The following is a 25,687-nucleotide window of genomic DNA, read 5'->3' as shown; positions in this document are numbered from 1 at the left end:
ATACAAAGAGTTTGTATAAGGCCGAACCGCGAAATGATTAGTCTTTTATTATAACGCTGTTAATTGAAGATATTAGCATTTCATAGGATGACCATAGGTGACTCAACCTCAATCATGAGTGAGTTGTGAACTCTTGTCTATGACGGTAGTTATTTGATCTGTAAGGGTGAGAGTGGTCATATTCGTCGACTCGATATGCCTACCATCTTGGGGATTTGTCCGAGTAGGGAGTTGGGAACATAATTGTATAATATGAAACTCACTCATTCTCATTTTTGGGTAAGTAGATGAATTGCTCCCTTAAGGTTGATTTCGGATCTTGGACAATGAGGTCTCACCCTCTCATGGGCCCATGAGGGATTAGCTCATAGTTGGACTATAAACGGTTTGTTCATTAGAGGAGACAGTGATACTTAAAGTGTTAGATGTAATTATAGAGGTAAAAAGGTAATTTGACCCAGTTGTAATTATGAGCGATTCGTGAATGGTTGACTTACTGTTGGTTGGTTATATGACATTACTATGCGAATATTGTACTTATGAGTCTTTAGTGGAGTGACCTACAGTTAATAAATGTTGATTAATTTAATTAAAGAGTTCAATTATTTAATCTTGTATCATTGAAGCTTCTAATATGTAGGTTCATCAGATCACTAAGGATAAACACAATAAACAAATGTTTTTGGAATAATTTAAATTGTTCAAATTATTCAAAGGAAATAAAGGTATAATTTATATTAATGTGAGTTAATATAGAATATAACGTATAATGTTACACTATAATATATAGTTAATTATAAATATGATTTAAGATGAGAATATATTTGAATAAGAAATATTTATTATATGAATGAGAATCCTATAAAAACTATATGTTAAAATTAACATGAATGAGATTCGTATTTAAACCATAGGTTATGAGAGAGTCATGCATTTGAATATAATTTAAATGCATGTTTAATTAAATATGTGATATTTAAATAAAATTACAAATAATTAACGAGATTAATTAAGTATTATATTAATTTAATTAAAATTGAATTTGAAAATTTGATTTAAATTAAATTAATTTTTTTTAAGAAGTAACTCCCCTGCATGACGTGGAGGGAGAGTTAACGCCCTTTCATGTATTTCTTTGGATGAATTCCTTCATTCTGTCAGTGCTACAGAAAGACAGAAAGAAAGAACAAAAAAGAACTCTTTTTCAACCTCTCAACCTTTTTCCTCAGTATTTTCCTTGTCACTTTAAAAACAAGCAAGATCCCACAATCTAATTCCTTACTTGGGAATAGCAAGATTTTCTAAGTGGTAGTGTCCTTTTTGTTCTTGACTAAATGGGAAAGGAGCTTATCGTTGGTGCTATTTTGGTTCGTGACGTTTTCATGAGAGGAACATCAAGAAGAAAGTCTTCAAGGGCAAGTTCTTCTCATCCCTATAACTAAAAGCATGTTGTAGATTAAATATGTTTATCCTGTATATCATGTGTTTTCTCTGTTTTTCATTGTTTCAAAAATGAATTGCATTGATACATGTTTTCATGCGCTTCCACTATAGAATTCTATTCCTTCAGTTACAAGGTCCACTCTTTAACATTCGCTTGGGATATGTGCAATATTGGTGGCATCAAAATTGGTATGGGACTTAAGGTTGCATGGTGTTAGAAGTTGAACTCGATTCGATCATTTCCTCTTTGGTGAAGCGGAACAAGTTTGAGTAGTCAACCTCGGACTCGAGGGTTTGACTTTTCTATTTGAAGACGCATAGACCCAAGATTGCTTGTCAAATACCTTTGGGCTTAGGATTAGAGATGTCCACGGGGCGGGGCGGGAACTAGGAAAGTTTCCCCATCCCCATCCTCACCCTCTATTTCATTCCCGTCCTCGCGAAATTCGTGGGGATCGGGTTCCTCGCGGGAAAAATTCTCCCTTCCCCCTTTTTAAATGAGTTATTTCCAATAAAATTTCCATTCAAAGAAAATAGTATAAAAAATCATTATAAAAATAGTACTATTATATGTGTAAAATTATAATTTAATCCTATAATTTCTAAAAATTAAAATTTAGATATTACAATACAAGTTTTCCATTTAAATACTACAACATTTATGGCTTAAGGTAGAAAGTCTTAAAGGTTAAAATAATTCAAAAATATATTAAAGTACGAAAATGTTGAAATAAAAATTAGAAAATAACTAACTTTTTATACCACAATTTTTTGTAAAGAGTATATAAATAAAATAATAATAATAATTATTATAATAATTAAAATAATAACAATTATTATTATTATTATAAACCAAATATGAGTTAATAATAATAATAATAAGTAATTATTATTATATAAATATAATTATACAATATATTCATTGGGTGAGGGATGGGAACGGGGAATATAATCCCCGTCCTTGTCCCCATTTAGTCAATGGAAGAAAAAATTATTCCCACTCCCTCCCTCATTCCCCGTCGGATTCCTTAAATGGACATCCCTACTTAGGCTTGCTCATAGCAACCCTCAACATTAACTAAAATAGACATATACGTGAAATTCCATGAAGTAAAAAACTAGTCTGTATGATTTTAAAAGTTAGAATTTAGGTTTTATGATTTGATAAAATCTCATAAATAGTCGATCATAGTTTGATAAAATTCTCTCAAATAATAATATTTTTAAAGAATTGTAAGTATAGCAAAAACTATTAATAATAGATATTCAATTATGAATAGTTTTGATATAGTTAAGATTTCGAGATTTGAATCTAAATTTTAGTATATCGATAAATTCTATTCTTTTACTTTGGGCATGAGCGCAATGTTTGGAATGGTATAAAATAATATTTAGTGGGCCATAGACAAAATTCTGTTATGTGTAAACGATTATCCCTTCATCATAATTAGCAACTGGCAGGCGATGATTCTCATCCGAGCTCCCACTCGTAACCCAATATCTCTGTACTGACAGTAAGAATCAACAAATTCTTTCTTCCTTCCATTTCCATTTCCATTTCCACTTCCATCCATGTCTGCGCTACCTTCTACGGCGGCTCTTCAGTTTCTCCCACACCTTCCATTGCTAAAACCTGAAGTTCCTCTTCTTTATTGCTGTTCTTGCGCTTCTGCTGCAACCACTTCCTCCGCCGTCTCCACTTCCGCCGCTTCGATGCGCCCAATTGGCCCTCTTATCCATCCCGTTTTGCTCTTCGACAGCTTCGACAGCTTCGACACCCCACTGGACACCCAAACTTTTCTTGCTACTTTCAGTGTTTTGGTTGCCATTTCTCTCTCCCTCTTTCTTGGTCTTAAGGTATCAGTCCTTGAATTCTCTCTCGTCTTATGTTATGGCCTCTCTTAGGGCTTTCTGATGAATCAATAGTTTGAAAGTTGTGAGGATTTTGGTTTAATTTGTTAACCTTGTTGGTATGGATTGGATTCTGCAGGGTGGTCCTGTGCCATGTGAGCGTTGTGCTGGAAATGGTAACTATAGTTTGTTTCGGAGTTGCTTTCTTTATTCTAAAATTTTCAATTTAATGTATTCAGAATTATGGAAAGGGGCGAGATTCTGTTTATGACGATCCCATCATACTACCAAAATTTACTTAGCCGTGAATTTTGAATGAAGTAGCAATATTAAGGGATTCGATATTAACTTATGACTACGTTACTCTTTTGGTCATCTCCTAGCACTGACTTTATTTATTGATTGAATAGTATTACAACACCCAAGTCCTTGCTTTCAAGTGTTCAATGAACATTACAGCTTTGGATGCATCATATAGGAGTACATATGTTGGCATTAATCCAGAGGAAGCACTCTTGATCATATTCTTTGTCTTGAACATGTGCCATGGTTGTAAATTGTAATTCTGTAAACTGCCCTATGAACCAATCTCTACTCTGTATTCAGTTTCTCAATTATTTTTGTTTAGATGGTTTTGAGTTAATTTGAAGACTAATAAGTTGGTTAAGGCATATATCCTCGATCAAAACGTTAGAGATTTGAACTTCTCCTCTCGCATCTTGGTGAACTCAATTTAACCTTTGACTAGCAAATATTTGGAGGGAGGTCATTGCTTGTCTTTCACATATAGATAGATTATGTGAATATTTAATATTGCAAATTTAATGTCTTGATGCATTTTGATTATGGTATCTATATAGGAATCCCACGTTTAAGGGTTGAGAAGCCTTCCTCAAAAGACCAAAAAGAAACTCCTGGTTCATTTTAGGAAGGAGTTGATAGTTTTAGCTTTTTAGAAAGGGTAATGATTAGGTTCAGTCTAGGTTGGGTTGCATTTAACCCCATGCATCTCCTTTACTATACATAGTAGAAAAAGAATAAAAATAATTCACTTTTAAAAAAAAAATTGCCACGTGACAGATTTTTATTGTGTGCTGTCTGGGTTGTACAATAGGTAGGTGTAGCCTAGAATGTACCCAATTTTTTGTCTTTAGAAATGTAGTGTCACTAGTAGACTTATAGGCTGCTACATCCATTGAATTTATACATGGGAACTGTGCAAGTTTTCCTCTTTTATTTCTTTTGATTGTTAATGAGTATCGCAAACGAAATGGTTGGAGCTTCCAGGGAATAAAAAGATTAATGGCAACAAACATGTTAGACAGAATTTGCAAAAATTGTCAAGAAAATATGAATAGTTCCCAATATCAATGAAAACTGACAAAGGTTACTAGGACCTAAACTACGATGCATGTTCACGTCTCAAATTCATAATTGTTTTCAATGTCGACCTATAAATTAGCAACATTTGTTGGAGTCTGAACTTTTCAGATTACATTGAATATAGAATTAGCTATTAACTGCTTTTGATATAGTTGGTAATCTGTGTAGAGGCTAATTCTCCATAAATGAATGCTTTTGTCTCAAAAGTTTCTTAAACATCTTATTACTCAATAATTTGGCTAACTATGTCAATGTGCAGGTGGCACAAAATGTGTTTTCTGCGACAATGGTAAGATGCAGCAACAGTCAGGATTAGTTGACTGCAAAGTGTGTAAAGGTGCAGGTATTTACTTTTTTTTATACTTTCAAATTACATCAAGCATTTTTTTGTTTTTTACCACGACTGATGGCTAGTCTCAGTCTGTGTCCTACAACATGTTGGTTGTTGAGGAAAAAATATAATGTGTTTATGTAGAAGTTTTAGCCCAATTACCACTTTTTAAGAGATATATCAAAGAGTACCTTGTTTTTAGTTTTTATTACCAAAATGGCTAGATCTGACTGTCTATTTATTCTATAGAAGAAAACTTTCCGTGATCCATTTGAAGGTTAAGATATGCTATCACTTGGTTGCCAATTTTGTTAAATTCCATTATTCTTGGCCTGGGTGCAAAGTATTTTTAATATTTAGAATTTTTTGCCTTTTGATTTGAAACTTCCTTTCATATCACAATTTCATCATTATTTCTTTTTTCCTTATACCAATTTAATTCCAATATTGTAAGTTCTCTCTCTCGTGTGTTAAAGGTATATTGATCTCTCACACACATGTATTACATTATTATATTTTGTATGTTTAAGACTTTAGTTATTCACTTGTTATGTTGAGTAATCAAGTCCTTTAATCAAATTTGAAACTTTTTTATTTCTCTGCAGGATTGATCTTCTGCAAAAAGTGTGGGGGTTCTGGATATTCCAGACGGCTTTGAACCTTCAAGTGAAAGGTTTCTCGACGTGCAATGTAATTTCTGACATTGTATTTCAACTTACGCAGGGTAACTATTCCATTTATTGGTATCATTGAGTCCTATAAATAGTTTCTCCTTCATTAGAGGGCTGTCCAATTGTTTGTTTCATTTTCTTATGTAAATTAGTTTTCCTATAAAAGATGAAAAGGGGATAAAAGTAAAGTCGAGTTAGGGGTATCCAATTCTCTCTCTGGAAATACATATATATTATATTTCAACAAACATATTTAGAATAGTTTATTGAAAAAAAAAAAGATAAAAAAGGGGATCAATCAATAAGGCATAATCGGCACAATCATCTACACCTGCACATATACAGAAATTGTGGCAACAGTTAAATGAAAACTTAACTGTGTTGTAGATCTCCTTCCCCTAACAATAATTTCGCCTCCATAACCGAAGAACGAATGCCTTTCAACTCTTCTTCCATTTTTTCTGATAAAAAGCATGAGCTACGCCTGTTATCCTCTAATAATTGGGTCATTTTTTGGATGGCTACCGACTTCGCAGTTATCAATTCCTCCATCCTTCTATGCTCCATTTGCAGTTCTTCTTCCAAAATTTTTATCTCTGCCTCCTTCAGACCTGCTTCAAACATACATTCTTGGTAGTCCAAAATAATGTTCTCAAATTCTGTTATTCCAGCATCTTGAATTTCCAACAGCGTCTTCTTCTCATTGATTACCCCCTGCATTGCAACTTCCATTTCGTCGGCTGACCTTGAAGCTTTCTGTACCTCCAACTGAACAGCTTCAATATCACTATCAACCTTTCTAGACTTCCTCATCAAATCTTCGAGTTCCTTTCTTATGACCCCAAGTTTTTCTTTAGCTAGCTTCATTTCATTTTGCAACTTAGTTTTCTCTTCTGCAGATTTGAGTAAATCCGTAGCTCGACCAGCAAACTGCCAGTTCTTTGGTTGGGGATCTGTTTTCTCAATATTATCTATTGCAAAGAGGACCTTGTCGCTTTCCTGTTTTTGACTTTCTTCATCTATTTTAGATTTTAAGCTTGCAAGGTTGCTCCTCAGTTCCACTTCAGATTTTTGAATCTTAATATGTCGAGTCTCGATTTCATCTTTGCGTGCTTGAAGGAAGGCCAACTCTTTTTTCCTCTGGTCCAAATAAGTTTTTGAAGCATCTACTCTTTCTCTTGCCCTTGTTTCTCGTTGTTCAAAATAAAATATTGAAGAAGAGAAGTTAGTTAGAGAATATCTCAAAGCACAAAACTTATTCTGTGCAAGATCTCTACTTTCTTGCTTTTCTGATAAGGCCAGTTTAAAGGATTCAACCTCCTTCTGCTTTGACTGAACTTCATCTTCCACAATTTCAACCTGTTTCGAGAGTTTATCAGCCTCAAATATCATCTTCTCAAGTGAACTTAAAACAGTGACAGTTCTGGTTGACTCTGAAAGTTGTTCATCTGCTCTTTCGAGCTTCTTCCTGATCGTATTTAAATCTTCAGGTAACATTTCTACAATAAGAGCTGCTGGTGGTTCAATTTCCATACAAGTTCCAACATCCATCTGTTTTACATCGTCCAAACTAGACATATCTTTCTCTTCAACAGACTTGTCTTCTTCATCCAACTGAGTCCCTCCCTTGACATCGAAATTTATGTCGGGACATAATTCATCTCCAACAAGACCATCATTTTGTTCTTCACTAGATTTTTCCTGGCTTTGAATGGACTTGTTGCTCACTTCCGCTCCATCGAGCATTTCCATTTCAAGTGGTACAGATTGAAAGACCAAATTTTGTGCCTCATTGGGTTTGAGAGTTTCTTCAACGCATGCCTTGTTCATCCCATCATCAACTCCAACAAACTTCTCAATGCAATCAGACTCTCCTCTGGTGTCGACTTTCGCACGTTCTAAAGAGGAAAGCATCTTTTTGAGCTCATTTTTCTCCTGCATGGCCCCTTCATACAAACTCATTAACTTATCATTTTCCTCGTGCATTTCCACTAGCTGTTGCTGTAGCCTCTCAACCGCCTTCTCATGAGCCTCTTTTTCATTGGAAATTTCGGCCACTTTATCATCATTTTGTGCAGTTTCAACTTTATTTTCATTTCTGTACTTGCATTCAGAAGCTGCCGTTTCGTACAGTTCGATGAGTTTATTGTTATCCTCTATTAAAACTCTTAGCTTCATCCGCAGTTCATCATTCTCTTTAGATAAGGCTATTGCCGTTTCATGAGCATTTGCTTCTCTTTGGCTAGCAGCAGCAATGGCATCGACCATCGTCATTAACTCGATTTGGTCACTAAAATTGATGGTGGATGTGTCAGTTGATGCCAAAGGAAGCTCAACTTGATTAGCTCTATCCGCAGGTCCAGTATACTGCTCAGACCCCAATTTTGCTGCCAATTCATCTACATGCCTGCAAGATCAGATGTACTGAGTTGTCATCATAGAAGTTAAATTTAAGAACCAACATTATAAATAATAATAACAATAATTATAAATAGCAAGACTCTATTTGGTAACCATTTCATTTTTTGTTTTTGGTTTCTCAAAATTAAACTCATTTCCTTCTCATTTCTTACTATGATTTGCATCTTTCTTAAGTTCAATAGTTGAATTCTTAACCAAATTTTAAACATTAAACCAAGTTTTTAAAAGCTTTATTTTTATTTATTTTTTTTAGTTTTCAAAATTTGACTTGATTTTTTAAACAATTGGTAAAAAGTAGATACCAAAGGAAGAAATTTGGAGGTGAAAATAGTGTCTATAGGGTTAATTTTCAAAAACAAAAAAGTTAAAAATCAAATGGTTATCAAATGAGGCCTAAACGAAAACTCTCACAAAACTAAATAACATTTTCAGATAAATGGACTATTATAGCTGTTGAAAACATTACAGAGCATATAACATTACCTTTCCAACTTTTCCTTTTCTTCAAGGCAGAGTTCAAGTTTCTTGCGAAGTGTATCCACTTCGTCTTGGTTATGAATGGCCTTAAAACATTAATATTCACATCATCAAAACGTAAATATACAATAGCAATCAAGGAGAATATATCTGAGAAACAGAATTAAGCTTCTTCTATATTGCATTTATATTGAAGCAACTACCTGCATGCGAAGGAACCCATTCTCCTCATTAATTGAAGATTTCCATGGTGATCCTCGCTCCTAAATTCGAAAGATGCAAAGAACCGTGAGAACCTCATTCACTGGGAGTAACTGATGCTTCAGAAATTAAATTTATCGAGCAAACTAGTTATACGGCTATTAATTTATTGCCCAATTCCATGTTCTCCCTATATAAAAGTAATGAAAGAAATGTCCTGCAATTGAACTACAGAAATACACAATCAATCATAAATCATGTTCAACTGTCATTAAGACTGAAGTACACAATCATTCTTCATTCGATTCTTATAGTTAAATGGGAACTCTCTCCTATTAGGGACAAAAAAGTAAGATAATATCTCGGTCTGACCTGATTGGTAAGAAGAAAGTTTTCGTCATCGATATCTGCTATCATGTCTGAATTTCCTTTCTGCTGGATGGCAATTTTATATAGAAGTTAAGGGAATGGCAGTGAAATTCATTTAATGATATTTCACCAAAATTCAGAAAAAGATCTGTAGAAGTACCTGGATTGACGAGGGATCTGATTCATGCATAAGTTTCCAATCAAGTGCTTCCAGTAACTGTAGATTTTCTTGCAAGAAACATGACTTCATTAGAAACTAAAATTTGTTGCCATTAATCCTAAAATAAAATGTGAAGGATTCTATTTAATCCCTTTACCTTGTTCTCCAATACCATGATCTGGTCGTGCACCATCTCCCGTTCGCCCTCTTCGTAAAATGACTTCAACCTGTAGACTAATGCAGCTTAGATAAGGAAAGAAAAAGGAAAATTACTGATGTTGTTGAAATTAGACTAATTTTATAGTGTATATATTTCTAATATACGAATCTTATCTCAAAATTCAAGATCAGTTCCACATTTATATTTGAAATGATTGCATATGATCCTGAACTATAGTAAGCTCCTCTAGTGTACTCGAGAAGAGAAAGAACCTACCTTCTAATTTCTTCCTTCAAACGCAGGTTTTCCATAGCAAATCTGGTCACCTCTTGGTTCCTATCAACTTGATTTTTCAAAACCTCAATTTCCTTCAAATGTTCCTCCTTTTCTTTCAGCAAGTGTGTTTCTGCAGAGATCTTTCCAGAAGCAACTGCTTCCAACCTTTTTATTCCTGCTTCTCGAAACCGTAGTCTCATTTTAAGGCCTTGTATTTCATCCTCTCTTTGCTTGGCCTAATCATACCAAACAAGAATAGTCAACAATGAGAAACTGGATATCTTCTACGAAAGCAAATGCCAATCACCATGCCTTTGTTCCACCTTCTAACATTATTTAAATTCTTCATTAATGACAAGGATAATTATTTGTGGAAGTCTGCTGCGCGGCCATGAACCAAGAAGCAGCATTACTTTGGTTAACGTACCAGTTGCATCGCTGCCTGATTTTCGTTAGTCAATGCTTGCAATGCCATGTCCTTATCCTTTTCTCTTCTAAAGGCCCCAACAAGGGCAATTTCATAGTCTCTCCTCTGAAATATATCAAAATTAATAACAATAATTTCAAAATAATTTCCTCCAAGAGGGTAACGGTCGGTACCTGAGTCATCCTTTTCCCAGTTGTAAGAGGACTCATTGATCCGTAAAGTCCATCCCATTTCAAGGTTCCTGGAGATCCCGGAAAGCTTACTGCTAAACTGTCGTTATCTTGATTGTCTCCTCCTCCACTAACCAAACCCCGTAACCTGGAAACTTCTTTCTGAAAATTGAACAAACGCGTGTAAATTACTAGCAATAACCCGAATCAAACTTTTTTTAACTCGGAAGCTGCAGTTAGTTAATTTGTATTTCATATCTTTTTTCCAGTTTCATATAGAAATCTTAACAACCCGGATGAAAGAATACAAGCCAAGTTCAAAGTAGACATCTTGATACCTTAAGTTGTTGAATCTGCAACCTCATGGCAATTACATCTCCAGAAGTATCTTCGTTCACAATTGCCTGAGTGAGAGCAAAAATTTTATGATGAGCGCTGAAGAAAATTGTTGATGACATTACTTCAAGTTTCAAAATATAATTAAATAAATATCTGGTGGATGACGAGCCCATATTGTCTACCATCTTCAGCAGAGAAAAGAAAGCATACAAAAGAGACTACCAAACATACATTGTTCTTTATAAATTTAGCACGTTGTGCAAACTTCAACGTGCTTAGCGTTTCCAAAGAGCAGCTGCAAGGACCGAAAACAAGGTTTCCAAAGATTCAGACAAGCGTAATGGGAAAAAATCATCAATAGGATTGCATACAGACAAAATTTATGAATAATACAGAAAAAAACCTGAACCCCAAAAAGAATTTATCCACATGATTAAGTGGGAATTAGTAAAATAGCAATTCACTAACCAGCTTGAAGGACTGATATTTGCAATTATGATCGTTTTTGCATTTCCTCCCAAAGAATCCTGATACAACACAAGTTCATAAAACAACAAATAAGTTGTAGTAAGACTACAAGTCTACAATGAGAAAGCAAACAAAAATTACATTGGTTGTACGCATAGTGTTCTAAAACATGTAAGCACTAGGTAGCATTTAGCAAACAACTTGAATATTCAATACCATAATCCTAAACCTGCATTCTAATACAACTCATCATTTAATTTAGCAATTACTATTGTACTGAGAAAAGATATTTCATCAAAAAATAACAATGATGTTTAATCAAAAAATTTATTTCACTAAAAGCTGTTGCCAGCAATCAGTTCAGCTTCAAACTTGTCGCAGTGTATCAAAATTACAACACAAATTCAACCAAAATCGCATGATAAATAAACCTGAGCACATTTTAATGCAATGCACAATAAAACATTTTAGCTGATATGAACAAAAGAACATCGTGTCATATTCATCACTTTTTTTTAATGAAATATATGATTCCCCATTATTGAAAGGGATAACGACCCTCCAGCTATCTCTACAATCGTATTGTCCAGTTTAGGTATAAACCTCCGTGGCTTTGCTTTTGGTACCACCCAAAAGGGCTCACACCAATGGAGATAATTATCCACACTTATATATCCATGATCACTTCCTTCCCTAACCAATGTGGGATTTTATTCTCATTCCTAACAAGTATTACTACACAGAATGTTTCAAAGAAATCAAGTTTCTTAACTTCATAAAAGTGAAATAAAATTTTGTTGATATAACAAACTACATTTCGATACCTGAAGCAGAAATGTTAGCTTGGAGTCCCTGTAAGGTACGTGAAGTGACTTCCCATTGGATATGTTCACTAGGTTCATTATCACAAGCCTGTAGTTTTAAACACGTTCCATAACAAAAATACTTGAGTTCAGCAAATTATTCTGGTTGCTACAAATTTAAAAAATTGAGATAAAAGCTTAAAAAGCATACCCTAATGTAGAAAGAGATTTGTTGATATTAGTAGCTTCCTTAAGACGTTCACCTTCAGCTCCAGAACTCTTCTGCCTGGTTAGGATCCATGTATAAAGCTCAAGAATAAAAATCTCAAACGCATAGGTGGAAAGCATGTGCATGCTCATGGAAGAAAGTGAAACTGATTGATATATTTTTCCTTCCTAAAATTAGATATTTCAACCTGGGTGTATGTTTTTCTTAAACTTGGATTGCTTTTTATAGAGACTTATTAAGTTTGCTGTTTTGAATTTATTCCTGGTTGTATGTTTTTCTCTATTATGTTGTTTTGGCTATGTTCTTGTATCTTTTTGCTTCGAATTTCTTGTATCTTTGAGCTTTTATATCTCTTTTCATTTACCTAAAGAAAAGACTCGGTTTCCTTAAAAGAAAAAGAAAAAAAAGGTATTTCAAGCACTCACACAGATGAAGATGATATGATAACATGGTGAAAAGTGCTGAAAATTTTGACTGGCTTCTTTAGAGTGAATTACATTGTCATCTTGTTTTATACTTTGCGTGGGAGGAAATTTCTAGTACTATGGGAGTACCATACACCCTTTGTTCACACCATAAATTTGTCTTCATAAATATTAGTGGACTCCACGTTAATGTTAGTGAATCTCACTCAATCTTTAAAAGCATGTTGATGTGGCACACAATTAATGGAGGAAGTATGGAAAATTTTCCATATTACAGTAGTATAGGAAAGTCTCGCTTCATGTGGAATAGTAGCAGAGTGGAAGGAGGCGGAAGGAGGAGATGTTGGTAAAGATGGATAATTTACCTTTCTGATCCAGCTAAATCAACAAGATTAAGTCGAGCAAAACGATGGTGAGTTACGCCTTGGGATTCCCACTAAGAAACATTAAATTTACTGTCAATTATCTTAAACTGGAAGCAATAAAAGGTTTACCATTTGAAAGAGTTCCAAACTTTTCTCCTTAAAAATTGGATATCGAAACTTACCTTACTCTCAATGATGCATGTAAATACACTATGGGAACGACTGCTAGCACGATTCATATTGGTGGATGCCACCTTTCTGTTTGCAGCACCCTGAAATCATAATGGGGAACTTTCATTTTACATGCACAATTAAAGTCAGCAAATTATTCCTATCTTGTAATCTCCTGGACCTTTTATACTGATGTGCGTATAATGAATACTGAATGGTTGAAAAAAAGCTTTGAGCGTCGTGTCAATAGGGATTAGTAACTGATTTCAGCCCACCATTCAAGATATTTATAAAATGCCATTCAGAACCTACCTGAATAAGCTGCTGAAGAACATCTCGAGCACTTGTAACTTCTATCTCTTTGAGGTTCTCTACATAAACCCCTTTCTTACTGTCTTCTCTTATCTGTAACGTATTAGGAAAAAAATGTTACTTCAAATCCAACTCCAAACTAAATTGTATAAAGGATAGTAGGAAAATTAAATGATTGATTCAAATAAATTCATAAATCAGGAGGAGGAAAAATGAAGATAAAAAGTTGCTGATTCAGGACATTCCTATTCATAATCATTTTGATTCAATTCCATTTCGAACAGGATCTCTTGTAAAAACTGAACAAATAACATCATAACTAAGCAAGTTAAAGATTTTGCTTACGTTCTGTGATGCCATTTATGCTTCCAAGCGTATCGCATTCAGTTACTAAAGCTTTCTTTTTTATTAAAACAATTCTTACAAAATATTACTCTTACCTGTAAGTTGTTAGATGATGGGTCCAGAAGATCAAGTATCTGTTCGTTATATATTTCCAGAAATGAGCATCTACAAGTGTACTTCAGCTTCTCATCTTTCCGAGCTTCTTTTTCCTAATAGATCATAATCAAGTTAACTATTGTTACTGAAAAATTTTGCAATACTTATAGATGTAACTGCTAAAAGGCATTGGAATCAGCAACCAAAAGACCATCCCAATGAAACCTTTCTAAATCCCGAATTGAACATAACAAAGAGATGCATACCTTTTGGATTCTCGTGAATAAGTATTCAAATACTCTAGGTGTCATCCCACAGTTGACACTGTGCCTTCGTGTACCTCCTTCAATATCTCCCAGCATGGTGTGAGTCTTTCCACTTCCAGTCTACACATAAAAATTATAATCACTGAAGCTTAGACCTCAAATTGGAGAAATATATACTCACAAAAACGAGTGTACTCAAAGAACATCCACCATCAGTCACACCAGAATTCAGGAACTATATGAATATTTATCTATTTTATATGTTACTTTGGTACACGTGATCTTCATAATTCTTCAAAAGAAAATGCTAGAAGCTTTACCCAACATGTAGAATCAACAAGGAAAGTTTGAACGTCTTACTTGGCCATATGCAAACATGCAACTGTTGTAGCCTCCTACACAGTTATCCACCATGGGTAATCCAGCCACTTTGAAAAGCTTCTCCTGTAACACTGCTAAAGTAAGTCCCAATAAACAGAGTGGGTAATGGAAGAACGCATACACGATTGGAAAAAACTACCTGGCTGACATTCTCATCTGCAACTAAATCAAACGTAAAGCGTGATTCAGGATGCCCTGTCCATGTAACAGTCTGACAGCTTTCTTGCCTAACGCATTTTCCATAGCCTTGCAAAGATACTTCTGAATTACTAAGTGGGCGAATCCTTATGATCACCTGTATTCATAAGCTGGGTTTATTAGCCCTCAAAACACGCCATATAAGGACTAAAACTAGAAGCGCTGACTCGGCATGACCAGGTAACCACCCAGAGCTAACAACAATTCTTCATTCTGAGAACCATACGTTCCAAATACTTGGATAAAACACAAAATCTGGATAAGTTTCAAGTAAATATGTTAAATGACAAGATCTCCAAGGATAATATTATCAAGATCGCCTGCAGAGGTAAGCTGAGGCAATAAACCCTGAAAAACACAGCATATAAAGACATCCACGGATTTCTAATACTGATTCGTCATGAGCAGGTAACCACCCAAACAACAGTTCTTCAATTCGAGAACCCATGAATTCCAAATACTCAGATAATTAATATGAATTAGGCCAAACTTCCAAATGTAAATTAGCTGTGTAAAGTTTGTGCTGCCAGCTGAAATTTTTTATGATTACTTTGAACAGGAAAGGCGAAGAAATTACAGAGTTAATCTCGACATGATTGTCATCACCGCAGTTAATTGAACATAATTCTATGAAACAAGGCCACCCAAGGGCCTCACGATAAAGTTATTCGGTGGTCATTTTACAATAAATGTAATTTCTACGAATTGCAGATCTCAAAGATTTCCTGCTCTCAAGTCTCATCTACAAAATAAAAATCAGCAGAACAACAATTGAGCTATGAAATGGCCCGAATGTCCACTATTATAACGAACCTCTACAACTAACTTCTGCTATCCAAATCAACATAAACCAGTTCGTTTTTCCTCAAAACTTAGGGTTTAAAATACAACCAATTCTACCAAACAGTCCCAAAGTTACCTGCACATTGTGATCCTTCCAGAACGATGGATCTTCATGAAGCTCAAAGCACTGGCTGGACGATCCAGTAACATCACTGACTGCGTCTTCATCGCTGAACTGGTCAATACTCCGTATAACCGAAGTCTGAGTGACACTCTCCTTGGTCGCCGATTTAAGAAAATCCGGTGAACCCCGTGGAGGATTGCCACTGCTCAATGCATGATCCTGAAACCCGAATCGGCTCTTGATTGCACTAGCCGTATCCGATATGAACGGCATTGCTAGTGGAAATTAGTTCAAATTTCTTCCTGTGGATGAAATTCTTTCAGAAATGCACCGATCTTCAGCGAAAATGGAAGAAGAGAGGGCTGCTGTGAGAGGGAGAGAACAGAGCAGAGCGGAGCGGAGCAGTGATTCGAACGATTTGAAAATGAGGGATCTTCGAAAAGAGAGGGAAAGTGGAAGACGGATATAAGATCAGACGATGGACGGTCAGGATTTGTTGTGAGGATTCAATAGTTTTAGTTTTTATGGCCGTTTGAGTGCCATTTTAAATTTTAAACTGTCCGGTGTAGATACTTTTCTTTTTTCGCTTTTCTGGAGTAAATAAAATAATAATGTTTGAATTACCATTTTGCCTCCCTAATTTGTTTAATTTATTCTATATATTTTTAAATATATAATTTTAGTTTCACTATTTTCAACAAATATTATAATTATTATAAATATATTAAATTAGATACAATGTAGATGGCTATTATAATGTCCATTACCCATGTGTCATTTTCCCTTATCTCATGTGTTGTCCATGTGTCTCGAGTGTCCATATAATCCATTCCCTACTTACAAAATTGCCTATAAACAGTGACATTTGGTGGGTTTTGGAAAACAACCAATCTAAAATGATTGAATAAAGTGGAGAAATTCATCTTTTGTTGTTTTATTTAGGTTAGATTATAAAAAATGTCCCTAAATTTTCACTTTGTGTTAGAAATGCCCATAAAGTTTCAAAAGTTTCAAGAATACCCTAAACTTTCAAAAAGAGTTAAAAAAAACCCTTGTTGTTAGTTTAGATGGAAACCGTTAAAGTTTTGTTTAAAAAACACCCCTGAACTTTCAAAAAATTTCAAAAACATCTTTAACTTAATAAAAGTTTAAAAAATACCTCAACCGTTAGTATTTGAACAAAAATCGTTAATTTCTCGTGACAAAAATGACTTTAAAATTTAAAATTTAAAAAAAAAAATGCTCCTATCGATCAATTTATTTGAAGTTTTCTTATGTACGAAAAGAACCAGTTTTAAAATTAATTATATAGATATTCTCAATTTTTTTTTATATACGTACTCTCATATTTCTCTTAATTTTCCAATTTTTAGCTTATACCAATTTTCTCAACAACCAAAACATACCAAAATGTTGCAACGCTGAAGGCCCTCTCACAAAGCGCCTTGGAGAGAAAATTGGAAGGAATGCCTTCATGCACACGTATCACATGGAGACCGATGTGGCGCTGTAGAGCAGTACTGCAACGTTGGCCTAACAAACTGTCTCTGTGAATGATACGGGGCATAAGTGTCGTAGCGTTTAACCAACGTCGTGCCTTCCATTCCTTGATTTCACCATTTTATCTTCGATTGCTTGCTAATTGCTCCATTTAAGCCTGAATTGCATTTGAGACGTCCCCACAGCTTCTTTTGCTCGATAACCTATCTAAGAATTAAAATAAATATTAAGGGGATGTTTGGCGTGCAGAGTTGAGTTGAGTTGATAATTATTATAGGAGGAGTGTAATTGGGAGAGTTGATACGAATAACGATGTGAGAAATGTGAGTTAACACGAATAACGAGGTAATAAACCTCTTTAATAATTGGTGAACCAAATTGTGGATGGTTTTTTTTTTTTTTTTTTTTTCCAACCCAACCCAACCCAATTGGGGGCCAAACACCCCTTAAATTCCTAAGAAACAAACACATTTTAGGCTGATATTTTTTTAAAAAAACTTGACTACTTATCATTTGGTATATTTCAAATGGATATTTTGATTTTGGAATTTTGTGAAATTTTGTGGTATTTTATGTTTTAACTTAAAATTTTGGTTGTTTAGAAAATTAATATAAGCTAATATTGGAAAATTAAGAGAAATATGAGAGTACACATATGAGTAAAATAGGATATCTATATACTTTATTTTAAAGTTGGTTCTTTTCGAACATTAAAACACTTCAAAGAAATTGATCACGATGAGCATTTTTTTTAAAGTCATTTTTATCACGAGGAATTAACGATTTCATTCAAATACCAACAATAGAGGTAATTTTGAACTTTTATTAAGTTGGGGTATTTTTTGAAACGTTTTGAAAGTTCATGGGTATTTTCTAAACAAAACTTTAATGATTTCCATCCAAAACTAACCGCAAGGTATTTTTGAACTCTTTTTTAAAGTTTAAGGTATTTTTGAAACTTTAGAAATTTCAGGAGCACTTTTGACACAAAGTATAAAGTTCATGGGGCATTTTTTATAATTTAACCTTTTATTTATTTAATTTTATATATATATTATTATATTATATTTTTTTGGTATCAAGTTCACAACACATTATCAACACAAACTTACATTTTTTTTTTCGAGGTTGATAGTATAAACATTATGCCAGTTGAGCTACGCTCTTGTTGGGATTATTTTGCATATTTAGTACATAGTAAATTTCTGATATAAATACAATCAATCTTATGTGATAGTGTTGCCATGAAAAACCTTTACGAAATTAGAATTCGCAGCCATTGACACTAATAGCAATAATTATTTGTCATTGGTACTCAAAATTCACCTGGATGTATGAACCTTGGGATAACAATTTAAGAAGGAAATACGACATCCAGACAGGACAAAGCAAAAGCTATGATTTTCCTTCATCATCATCTCCACGAGGGATTGAAAATTGAGCATCTTACAATAAAAGATCCCCGTATTGAAGGAAATCGAACTCGAGATTTCCATGAGTAGAGGAACAAGACAATTCTAAATTACAATCATGAATCAACAAATCCAGTCGACTTCAAACAAACGGTTACACAAATAATTCTAGAAATTACAGCATGAACAACAAATGCATAAAGAGAACTCTACGCACATATGCAGAAACGTCTCCACGCTCCAATGCACGACTCTGATTGAACAACCGCAACCACGAGCGCTCGATCTACACGATCGCAACACCACATGAACACTTCGCGCTCGTCCTTAACGATCTCTTCGGTCACGAACTCCTCCACGACATGAACTCCTCCGCCGCACCATGAAGGCCTCCAGAAAACTCGACGATGTCGAGTTGAGTCTGACACCACCAACAAGATGACCTTGGTATTCTCGGTGTGAGAATCCAGAGGATAGGCTCTGTTCGGACTTGGTGTGAGGTAGATGAACGGAGAAAACAACGATCGTATACACGACTGGGCAAGTGAGAGAAGTCAGAGACCTATCGTATAGGTCGATGCCCAATCGTTTAGATAAAACTATGTGATCGTCTAGCAAAAGCTATGCAATCGTTTAGCTCTATCGTTTAACTCGGTCGATTCTAAACAATCGTTTACCTTGGGCTAGCGATCGTCTTGCAAAGCTATGCGATTGTTTAGTAAACACTGCACGATCGTTTAGCTCGCCTAGCCATCGTTTAGTAAATCTGTATTTACTTGACGACTTCCGTGAGTTTCTTTTCGCCAGAGAGAAAACTCAAATTCTTTTCAAACTTTTGTGAAAAGTTACTTTTTCAAAATAGGAAACCGATTTCCTTTTAAACTCATGGTTATCATGATCCAATAACCACCCACTACTTTGGTTATTTTAAAATAAAAAGTATTAACTATCTAATAATTAATATTATTATAAATATAAATGATAACCAACTTATCATACTATATTTATAACCTATAGTTTTAATATTTCATCTCATGAAACATGTAAATCATAGTTCTTTTTCTATTCCATGGTACTTAATGTAAATCTCATCTACATTAATCCTCCACTAGATGTATCTCATACATCATACTGATTATATCATATATAATCAAAATACCTGTTGTCAATTTGAACATTTCAAATCAACACCAAGAACTGATCCTCAACAGAATCCCAGCTACCAAGGGGACCTCATGGACCTGTAGATCCAAAGCTCCAACGGTACGTGAATAACCGACTAAACTCTTTAGCCACGGGATCCACCATCCGTTAACTGTCAGATACTTCACTAAAGACCGACAATTGAACTCTCCTCAGTACAAATATATTATGTGTCCATCTTAACCAATGAGCAGTGCGACAACCCTTCACAGATCGCTCGTAAGTACAGTTGGGCCAATAACCGTTATGCCCCTATAGTTACATCTGTCTCCTTAAGTACCACCGATCCCTTTAATGAACATAAGTCATAGTCCTATTATGACTGAGTCTTCTCTTCCAAATAGAAGTTGTGGCCACTATTTTCAAGCCCTGGAATCAGCCCTTAAAGGAGTAATCTTTCTACTTATCCCTATTTCGGGAAATGAGTGAATTTCATATTGTGGATTAAGTTCCCAGCTCCCAAATCAGACAAGTCCCCAAAAAGGTAGACATGTTGAGTTGGCAATCTGGCCACTCTCACCCATACTAATCAAATGACCGCCCTCAAAGGCAGGAGTTCACAAAACTCGTGTCACCTATGGTCGTTTAGGTGAGATGCAAGTCTCTAGTATCAACCGCGTTATATACAGAGTCTAGTCATTTCGTGGTCCAGGTCTTATATAAATTATTTGTATAGGATACCCCTATTCCACGTCTCCACATGAATGGTCAGGATTTACCATCTGCAGTAGTTTACAACACTTGCAAATCTCTACAAAACGGGTCGTATCCGTAGTGTCACCAGGATCAGGTATCCCACCTTAATCTTTATACTACAGACCGATTTAGGTTATCACCTAAGGCATGATCCAATTGTATATCACACAGGTTATCACCTAAGGCATGATCCAATTTTATATCACACATACATGCTTAAGTTCACATAAGATAACCAAGGAGCTTTATTTATCGGATATGAGTGAATATCATAATTAAATAACACTTATTTTATTCATTGAACAATGTGTATCCTTACAAAACAACGAGATTCCGGAAGAATTAGGATACTAATCCCAACACATATCTCGTGGAAAAATTTGAAAGAGAGGTATGATTAAAAATAGTTAATTCTTCCTAAAGCTCATTATGAGTGGATGCATTTGAGACTACAAGATTTTAAATCAGTAAGCAATAACAATTTTGTATATTTAAAATCAATTCGAAATTGTTGTTATGCGGAGAGAAAATTATTAATGTTGATATGTCAGAGAAGACATTTTCGACATTTCATGTATCGAATATGCTCCTACAGCAGCAATATCGACAGAAAGGTTTTAAACAATATTCTAAAATAATTTCATGTCTTCTTGTGGTCGAATAAAATAATGAGTTATTGATGAAAAATTATGAATCTCGACCAACCGGAACGAAACCATTTCCTGAAATGAATTATGTGAAATTTAATAATAATCGTGGTTGAGGTCATGGTCGAGGTCGAGGCAGTGACCATGGCAAAGGAATAAATAATTATTATTTTTGTAATGGTCGTTCTAATCATTCAAATTTCAAAAGAACGACACAAAATGATTATCAAAAAGGAAAAGTTCCACAAGATAAGAGTTTAAAAAGTGTTGAAAATAAATGTTTCCGATGTGGAATGACTGAGCATTAGTCACACATCTGTCGTACCTCAAAACACTTAGTTGATCTTTATCAAACATCCCTGAAGGAAAAAGAGAAAAATGTGGAAGCAAATTTTGCATATCAGAATAATGATATATTTGATCCATATCATATGAAAATTTTGGATATGAATACTTTTTTTAATCTCCTGAAGAGAAAATTATCAAAATTAATGAAACAACAAGTGTTTCTTTTGACTTTGAAAATATCTAGACTTAATGTTGTTGTTTTTTCTATTCATCTTTATGTTTTTTTTTCCTCTTAGTAAATGTTAACTTTTGTATTCCAAATGTTGTTTTTCTTATTGTAATTATCTTCTTCTAATGAAGAAACACCGATTATTTTTATATGTTGGGTGATTAAAAAATGAGCAAAGAAGATCCATGTCTGGCAGACAGTGCAATTACACATACAATACTTACAAGCAAAAAATACTTTTTTAAATTGACAATGCTAGAAGTAAAAGTAAATACAGTATATGGTTATGCAAACTTGATTGAGGGTATTGGAAAAAAAAATATTATTTTGCCTAGAGGAACAAAATTTACAATTGACAATGCATTGTTCTCTAGTTAATCTAGTCAATTATGGTCACGAGCCAAATATTTTCCGTTTGAGAATTTCTGGATGTGCAGTATATGTTCCAATTGCTCAACCATAACGCACTAAGATGGGTCCCCAAAGGAGATTAGGAATATATGTTGGATATAATTTTCCATCAATTATAAAATATCTTGACTCTCTAACGAGTGATGTATTTACAACACGATTTGTTAAATTATCATTTTAGTGAGATAATTTTTCAACATTAGGGGGAGGAATTCAAGAAGTTGGAAAAAGAAATTATTTGAAATGCATCGTTATTACCTCATTTAGATTCTTGTACATATCAGTGTGATTTTGAAGTTTATAAAACAATTCATTTGCAAAATATAGCAAATCAATTATTAAATGCATTTATAGATGCAAAGAAAGTAACTAGATCACATATACCAGCTGCAAATGTTCCATCAAAAATTGATATCCCAACTTAGCAAGTTGTCACTAATGAATCTAGAACACGTCAGAACCGTGGTAGACCAGTAGGTTCCAAAGATAAACATCCTCAAAAACGAAAAATAAATAATAGTAAAAAATACTTGGTTAAGGATGTAAATACCCATGAACAAATTGTTGGGGTTGATGCCCTAAAGTCTCGTATCCTATAGTTTGTAAACAATTTGTACGAACGCTTGTTGTTAATATATGATGTAAATACTCAAGCATGTATGTGGTGACATATGAGTGGATCATGTCTTGAGTGATAACCAAAATGGTCTGTAGTATATGGATATAGGAGGGAAACCTTATCTTGGTAACGCTACGAATGCGGCCCGCTTTGTGGAATGGTCACAAGTGTTGTGACTTGTCACAGATGGTCTGATCCTGATCATTCGTGTTGGGACATGCAAGCGGGGGCGTCTTATACAAATAGTTTGTATAAGACCTGACCACGAAGTGTTAATGTCTCGTTATATAACGTCGTTCATGACAGAGACTTCACTTCACTAGGATGACCATAGGTAATATGACCTCAATCCTAAGTGAGTTGGGAACTCCAACCATTAAGAGCGGTCATTTGATTTGTATGGGTACGAGTGGCCAGGTCGCCGATTCAAATCTACCATTTTGGGGATTTTTCTGATTTGGAAATTGGAAACTCGGCTACACAAGATGGAATTCACCCATTCCTCGAGACAGGGGTAAGTAGATAGATAACTCTCTTAAGGGTTGATTTTGGGGCTTGAACGATGTGGCGCCACACACCTTCTCTTGGCCTTGAGAAGTGTTCACACATAGTTGAACTATGTTGTATTGTTCATTAGAGGAATCAATGGTACTTAAGGAGTAAGATGTAACTACAACGACAAAACGGTAATTTGGCCAATGGTACTTACGAGCATCTGTAAAGGGTCATCGTACTCATGATTGGTTATATCCGATGGACACATAAATATATCTATGGTGAGTTCAACTGTTGGTCTTTAGTGGAATGTCTGACAGTTAACGGATGGTGGATCTCGTGGCTAAAGAGTTTAGTCAGCTATTCACGAACCGTTAGAGCTTCGCGCCACAGGTTCATTAAGTCCCCTGGGTAGCTTGGATAAATTTGAGAATCAATGTTTGGGTTAATTTGAAATGTTCAAATTGACAAGAGGAAGTTCGATTATATATGATATAATTAGACTGGTTAATTATATATAATATAATTGGCTAAATGTATGAGATTCATTATTTTGGAAGAAATTAGATATAAATATGATTTATATTAAGTAGAGGAGAAAATATTACAGTAGATATGTGATATCAAACTATATGTTAAAAATATAATATGATTATATTTATTAATACTTTAGTTGGTTAATTATATCATAATTAACCCAAATGAAATTGATTTCATTTTGAATCAGTCGTCCAGAAAGATAGAAGTGCGCGTTGGTGAAATTGTAAACGATCGCTTAAGTATTTCGAGAGCCTATACGATAGTCACTATACGCCTAAACGATCGTCCACCTCGTGCCTAAATGATCACACACTAGTTCCTACACGATCGAATAGCTTCCCTAAACGATCGTATAATGTGCCGAGTTTGCTAAACGATCGTATACCATTTCCTAAACGATTGTTCAGTAAAACCTACACGATCGTGTAGTTTCTCCTAAACGATAAGCACCTTGCTATACGATAGCGTCTTTTCCCTCCTACTTGCTTATCGCCTACATGATCTGTTCTTCCTCCTTCCTCTACCAAATTCACCAAAGACCACGCTTTGGGTTCTCACTCCGAGAATACCTAGGCTCTTTTCTGGCGGTGTCATCCCTGCGGCGTTCGTGTTCGTGCAGTTCGTTCGGGCGTTGGTTAATCGGGTAGAGATTTCCGCTGCATTGAGTTATAAGTTTGAAGAACTTCTTCAACTAGTATGACAACTCTCTCCTCGTTTATTTTTGTTAAAAGCATGTCGTTAATTAATATTTGTTTGCATAACCATGCTTGGGAAAGTATATAGTGTATTTTGATCACGGTGCGATCGGAGCAACCTGAACGTGCTCATGGAACTCTTCGGTAAGAGATCCTTCAATTGGTATTAAAGTCAAGGTTTGATACTCCGATTTCATTTGTTGTAACAAAATGACATTTACGTTCTTGGTGGGTGCATTTCTACACTGTTTAATGGTTAAATTTGTTTGTGGATGTACGGATTAATGGATGTTTTCGTGGATGATTAGCCTCGGTTTGGCTTACATCTTTTTACATTTGTGGTTGTTTGTAAAGGCCCTGCTTTTTGGGCATAAATAATCGTTATCGAGTCTGTATTCAAAGTTTGTTTGAAGTTTTGAGTCGTTCAAAAGAAGTAGATCTGTGCAAGCGTTGCAGTTCTTCGAGGAGGAGATGATCAAGGATTGATCACATGCGTGCAGAAGATGTGGTATGTGATCGTGTTGATCGCATCGTAAGACGATAAAGTACGCGATCGTTGTTGAACGCATCGGTTAAACGATGGGGTATGCGATCAAGAGTTATCATATCGATTGACGATCGAGTACGCGATCGCCGGAGTATCGGGTCGTGTAGACGATGAGATGTTCACGTATCGTTTAACGCGCGCACGCATTGGACGATCGTTTAGGTCAACAGCTTCATCGCTTAGTAACTGACTAACGATCGCTTAGTAACGCAAGGTAAATCGTTTACCTTTCGTCACGCGATTGCATAGACGATCAGGCTTCACAGCCTCATTGTCGTCTACGCGATCGTTTAATTATGCTTCTATCGTCTAGTGCGCGCTGGACGATCGTCTACCTACGGCGTTTACTACACGATGGAATTCTCCTGACAGTTCAGTCTCGATTTGCCTGTGAACCGGTTTGCTCGATGAAAAATGTAATAGATAAGTTTTTTTCATTCCGACTTTTTTTGTAAAGGCCATCCCGCCATTAATCCTTTATTTATTACATGCGATGTATGTTTTTTATATGTCATATGGTATGAACATATAGTAAATCCCACCTTAGGTTATGCAATGGTCATGCATCATCTCTTTATTATAATTGTTATAATTTAGAGAAGCATGATTTTAATTATGTAAGAACATAATCATATAATATAAGAGTTAAATTTATGCATGCATAAATAACATTGACATGCACCATCTTTATATTATAATTGTTATTAGTAAAGGGTGAATGATAAATGTTTTTCTTGGTTGTTACGCGTTATATAAAAGT

At 34.9% G+C, this 25,687-nt stretch overlaps 2 protein-coding genes across 4 annotated transcripts; one reads left to right on the top strand and one right to left on the bottom strand.

Moving 5' to 3' along the window:
• Positions 1 to 2,880: 2,880 nt before the first annotated feature.
• On the top strand, positions 2,881 to 5,927 carry LOC120071687 (protein BUNDLE SHEATH DEFECTIVE 2, chloroplastic). 2 transcript variants are annotated; one of them, XM_039024065.1, is made up of 4 exons: positions 2,881 to 3,300; positions 3,434 to 3,470; positions 4,937 to 5,014; positions 5,614 to 5,927. In XM_039024065.1, the coding sequence occupies exons 1-4, from the start codon at positions 3,016 to 3,018 to the stop codon at positions 5,664 to 5,666; spliced, it is 453 nt and encodes a 150-aa protein (XP_038879993.1). In that variant the 5' UTR covers positions 2,881 to 3,015; the 3' UTR covers positions 5,667 to 5,927. The 2 variants fall into 2 exon arrangements, with proteins under 2 accessions (XP_038879993.1, XP_038879992.1); XM_039024064.1 differs by having other exon boundaries at positions 2,884 to 3,300; positions 4,937 to 5,020.
• Positions 5,928 to 6,013: 86 nt separating this feature from the next.
• LOC120071685 (kinesin-like protein KIN-12E) lies at positions 6,014 to 16,202 on the bottom strand. 2 transcript variants are annotated; one of them, XM_039024062.1, is made up of 22 exons: positions 15,658 to 16,202; positions 14,680 to 14,835; positions 14,520 to 14,603; positions 14,160 to 14,279; positions 13,893 to 14,006; positions 13,453 to 13,545; positions 13,152 to 13,241; positions 12,970 to 13,040; positions 12,162 to 12,236; positions 11,972 to 12,059; positions 11,148 to 11,206; positions 10,911 to 10,974; positions 10,679 to 10,744; positions 10,344 to 10,502; positions 10,171 to 10,275; positions 9,744 to 9,979; positions 9,465 to 9,534; positions 9,308 to 9,364; positions 9,151 to 9,213; positions 8,781 to 8,840; positions 8,584 to 8,663; positions 6,014 to 8,086 (listed from the first exon to the last, which is right to left on the bottom strand). In XM_039024062.1, exons 1-22 carry the CDS (start codon positions 15,916 to 15,918, stop codon positions 6,052 to 6,054), a joined length of 4,206 nt encoding a protein of 1,401 aa, XP_038879990.1. In that variant the 5' UTR covers positions 15,919 to 16,202; the 3' UTR covers positions 6,014 to 6,051. The 2 variants fall into 2 exon arrangements, with proteins under 2 accessions (XP_038879990.1, XP_038879991.1); XM_039024063.1 differs by having other exon boundaries at positions 9,151 to 9,210; positions 15,658 to 16,201.
• Between the last annotated feature and the right edge of the window lie 9,485 nt (positions 16,203 to 25,687).

Source organism: Benincasa hispida, chromosome 2, assembly GCF_009727055.1.
Source record: "Benincasa hispida cultivar B227 chromosome 2, ASM972705v1, whole genome shotgun sequence".
Classification (NCBI taxonomy): domain Eukaryota; kingdom Viridiplantae; phylum Streptophyta; class Magnoliopsida; order Cucurbitales; family Cucurbitaceae; genus Benincasa; species Benincasa hispida.
The sequence above is the reverse complement of the archived record's forward strand: the minus strand, read 5'-3'. Positions and strand labels throughout refer to the sequence as shown.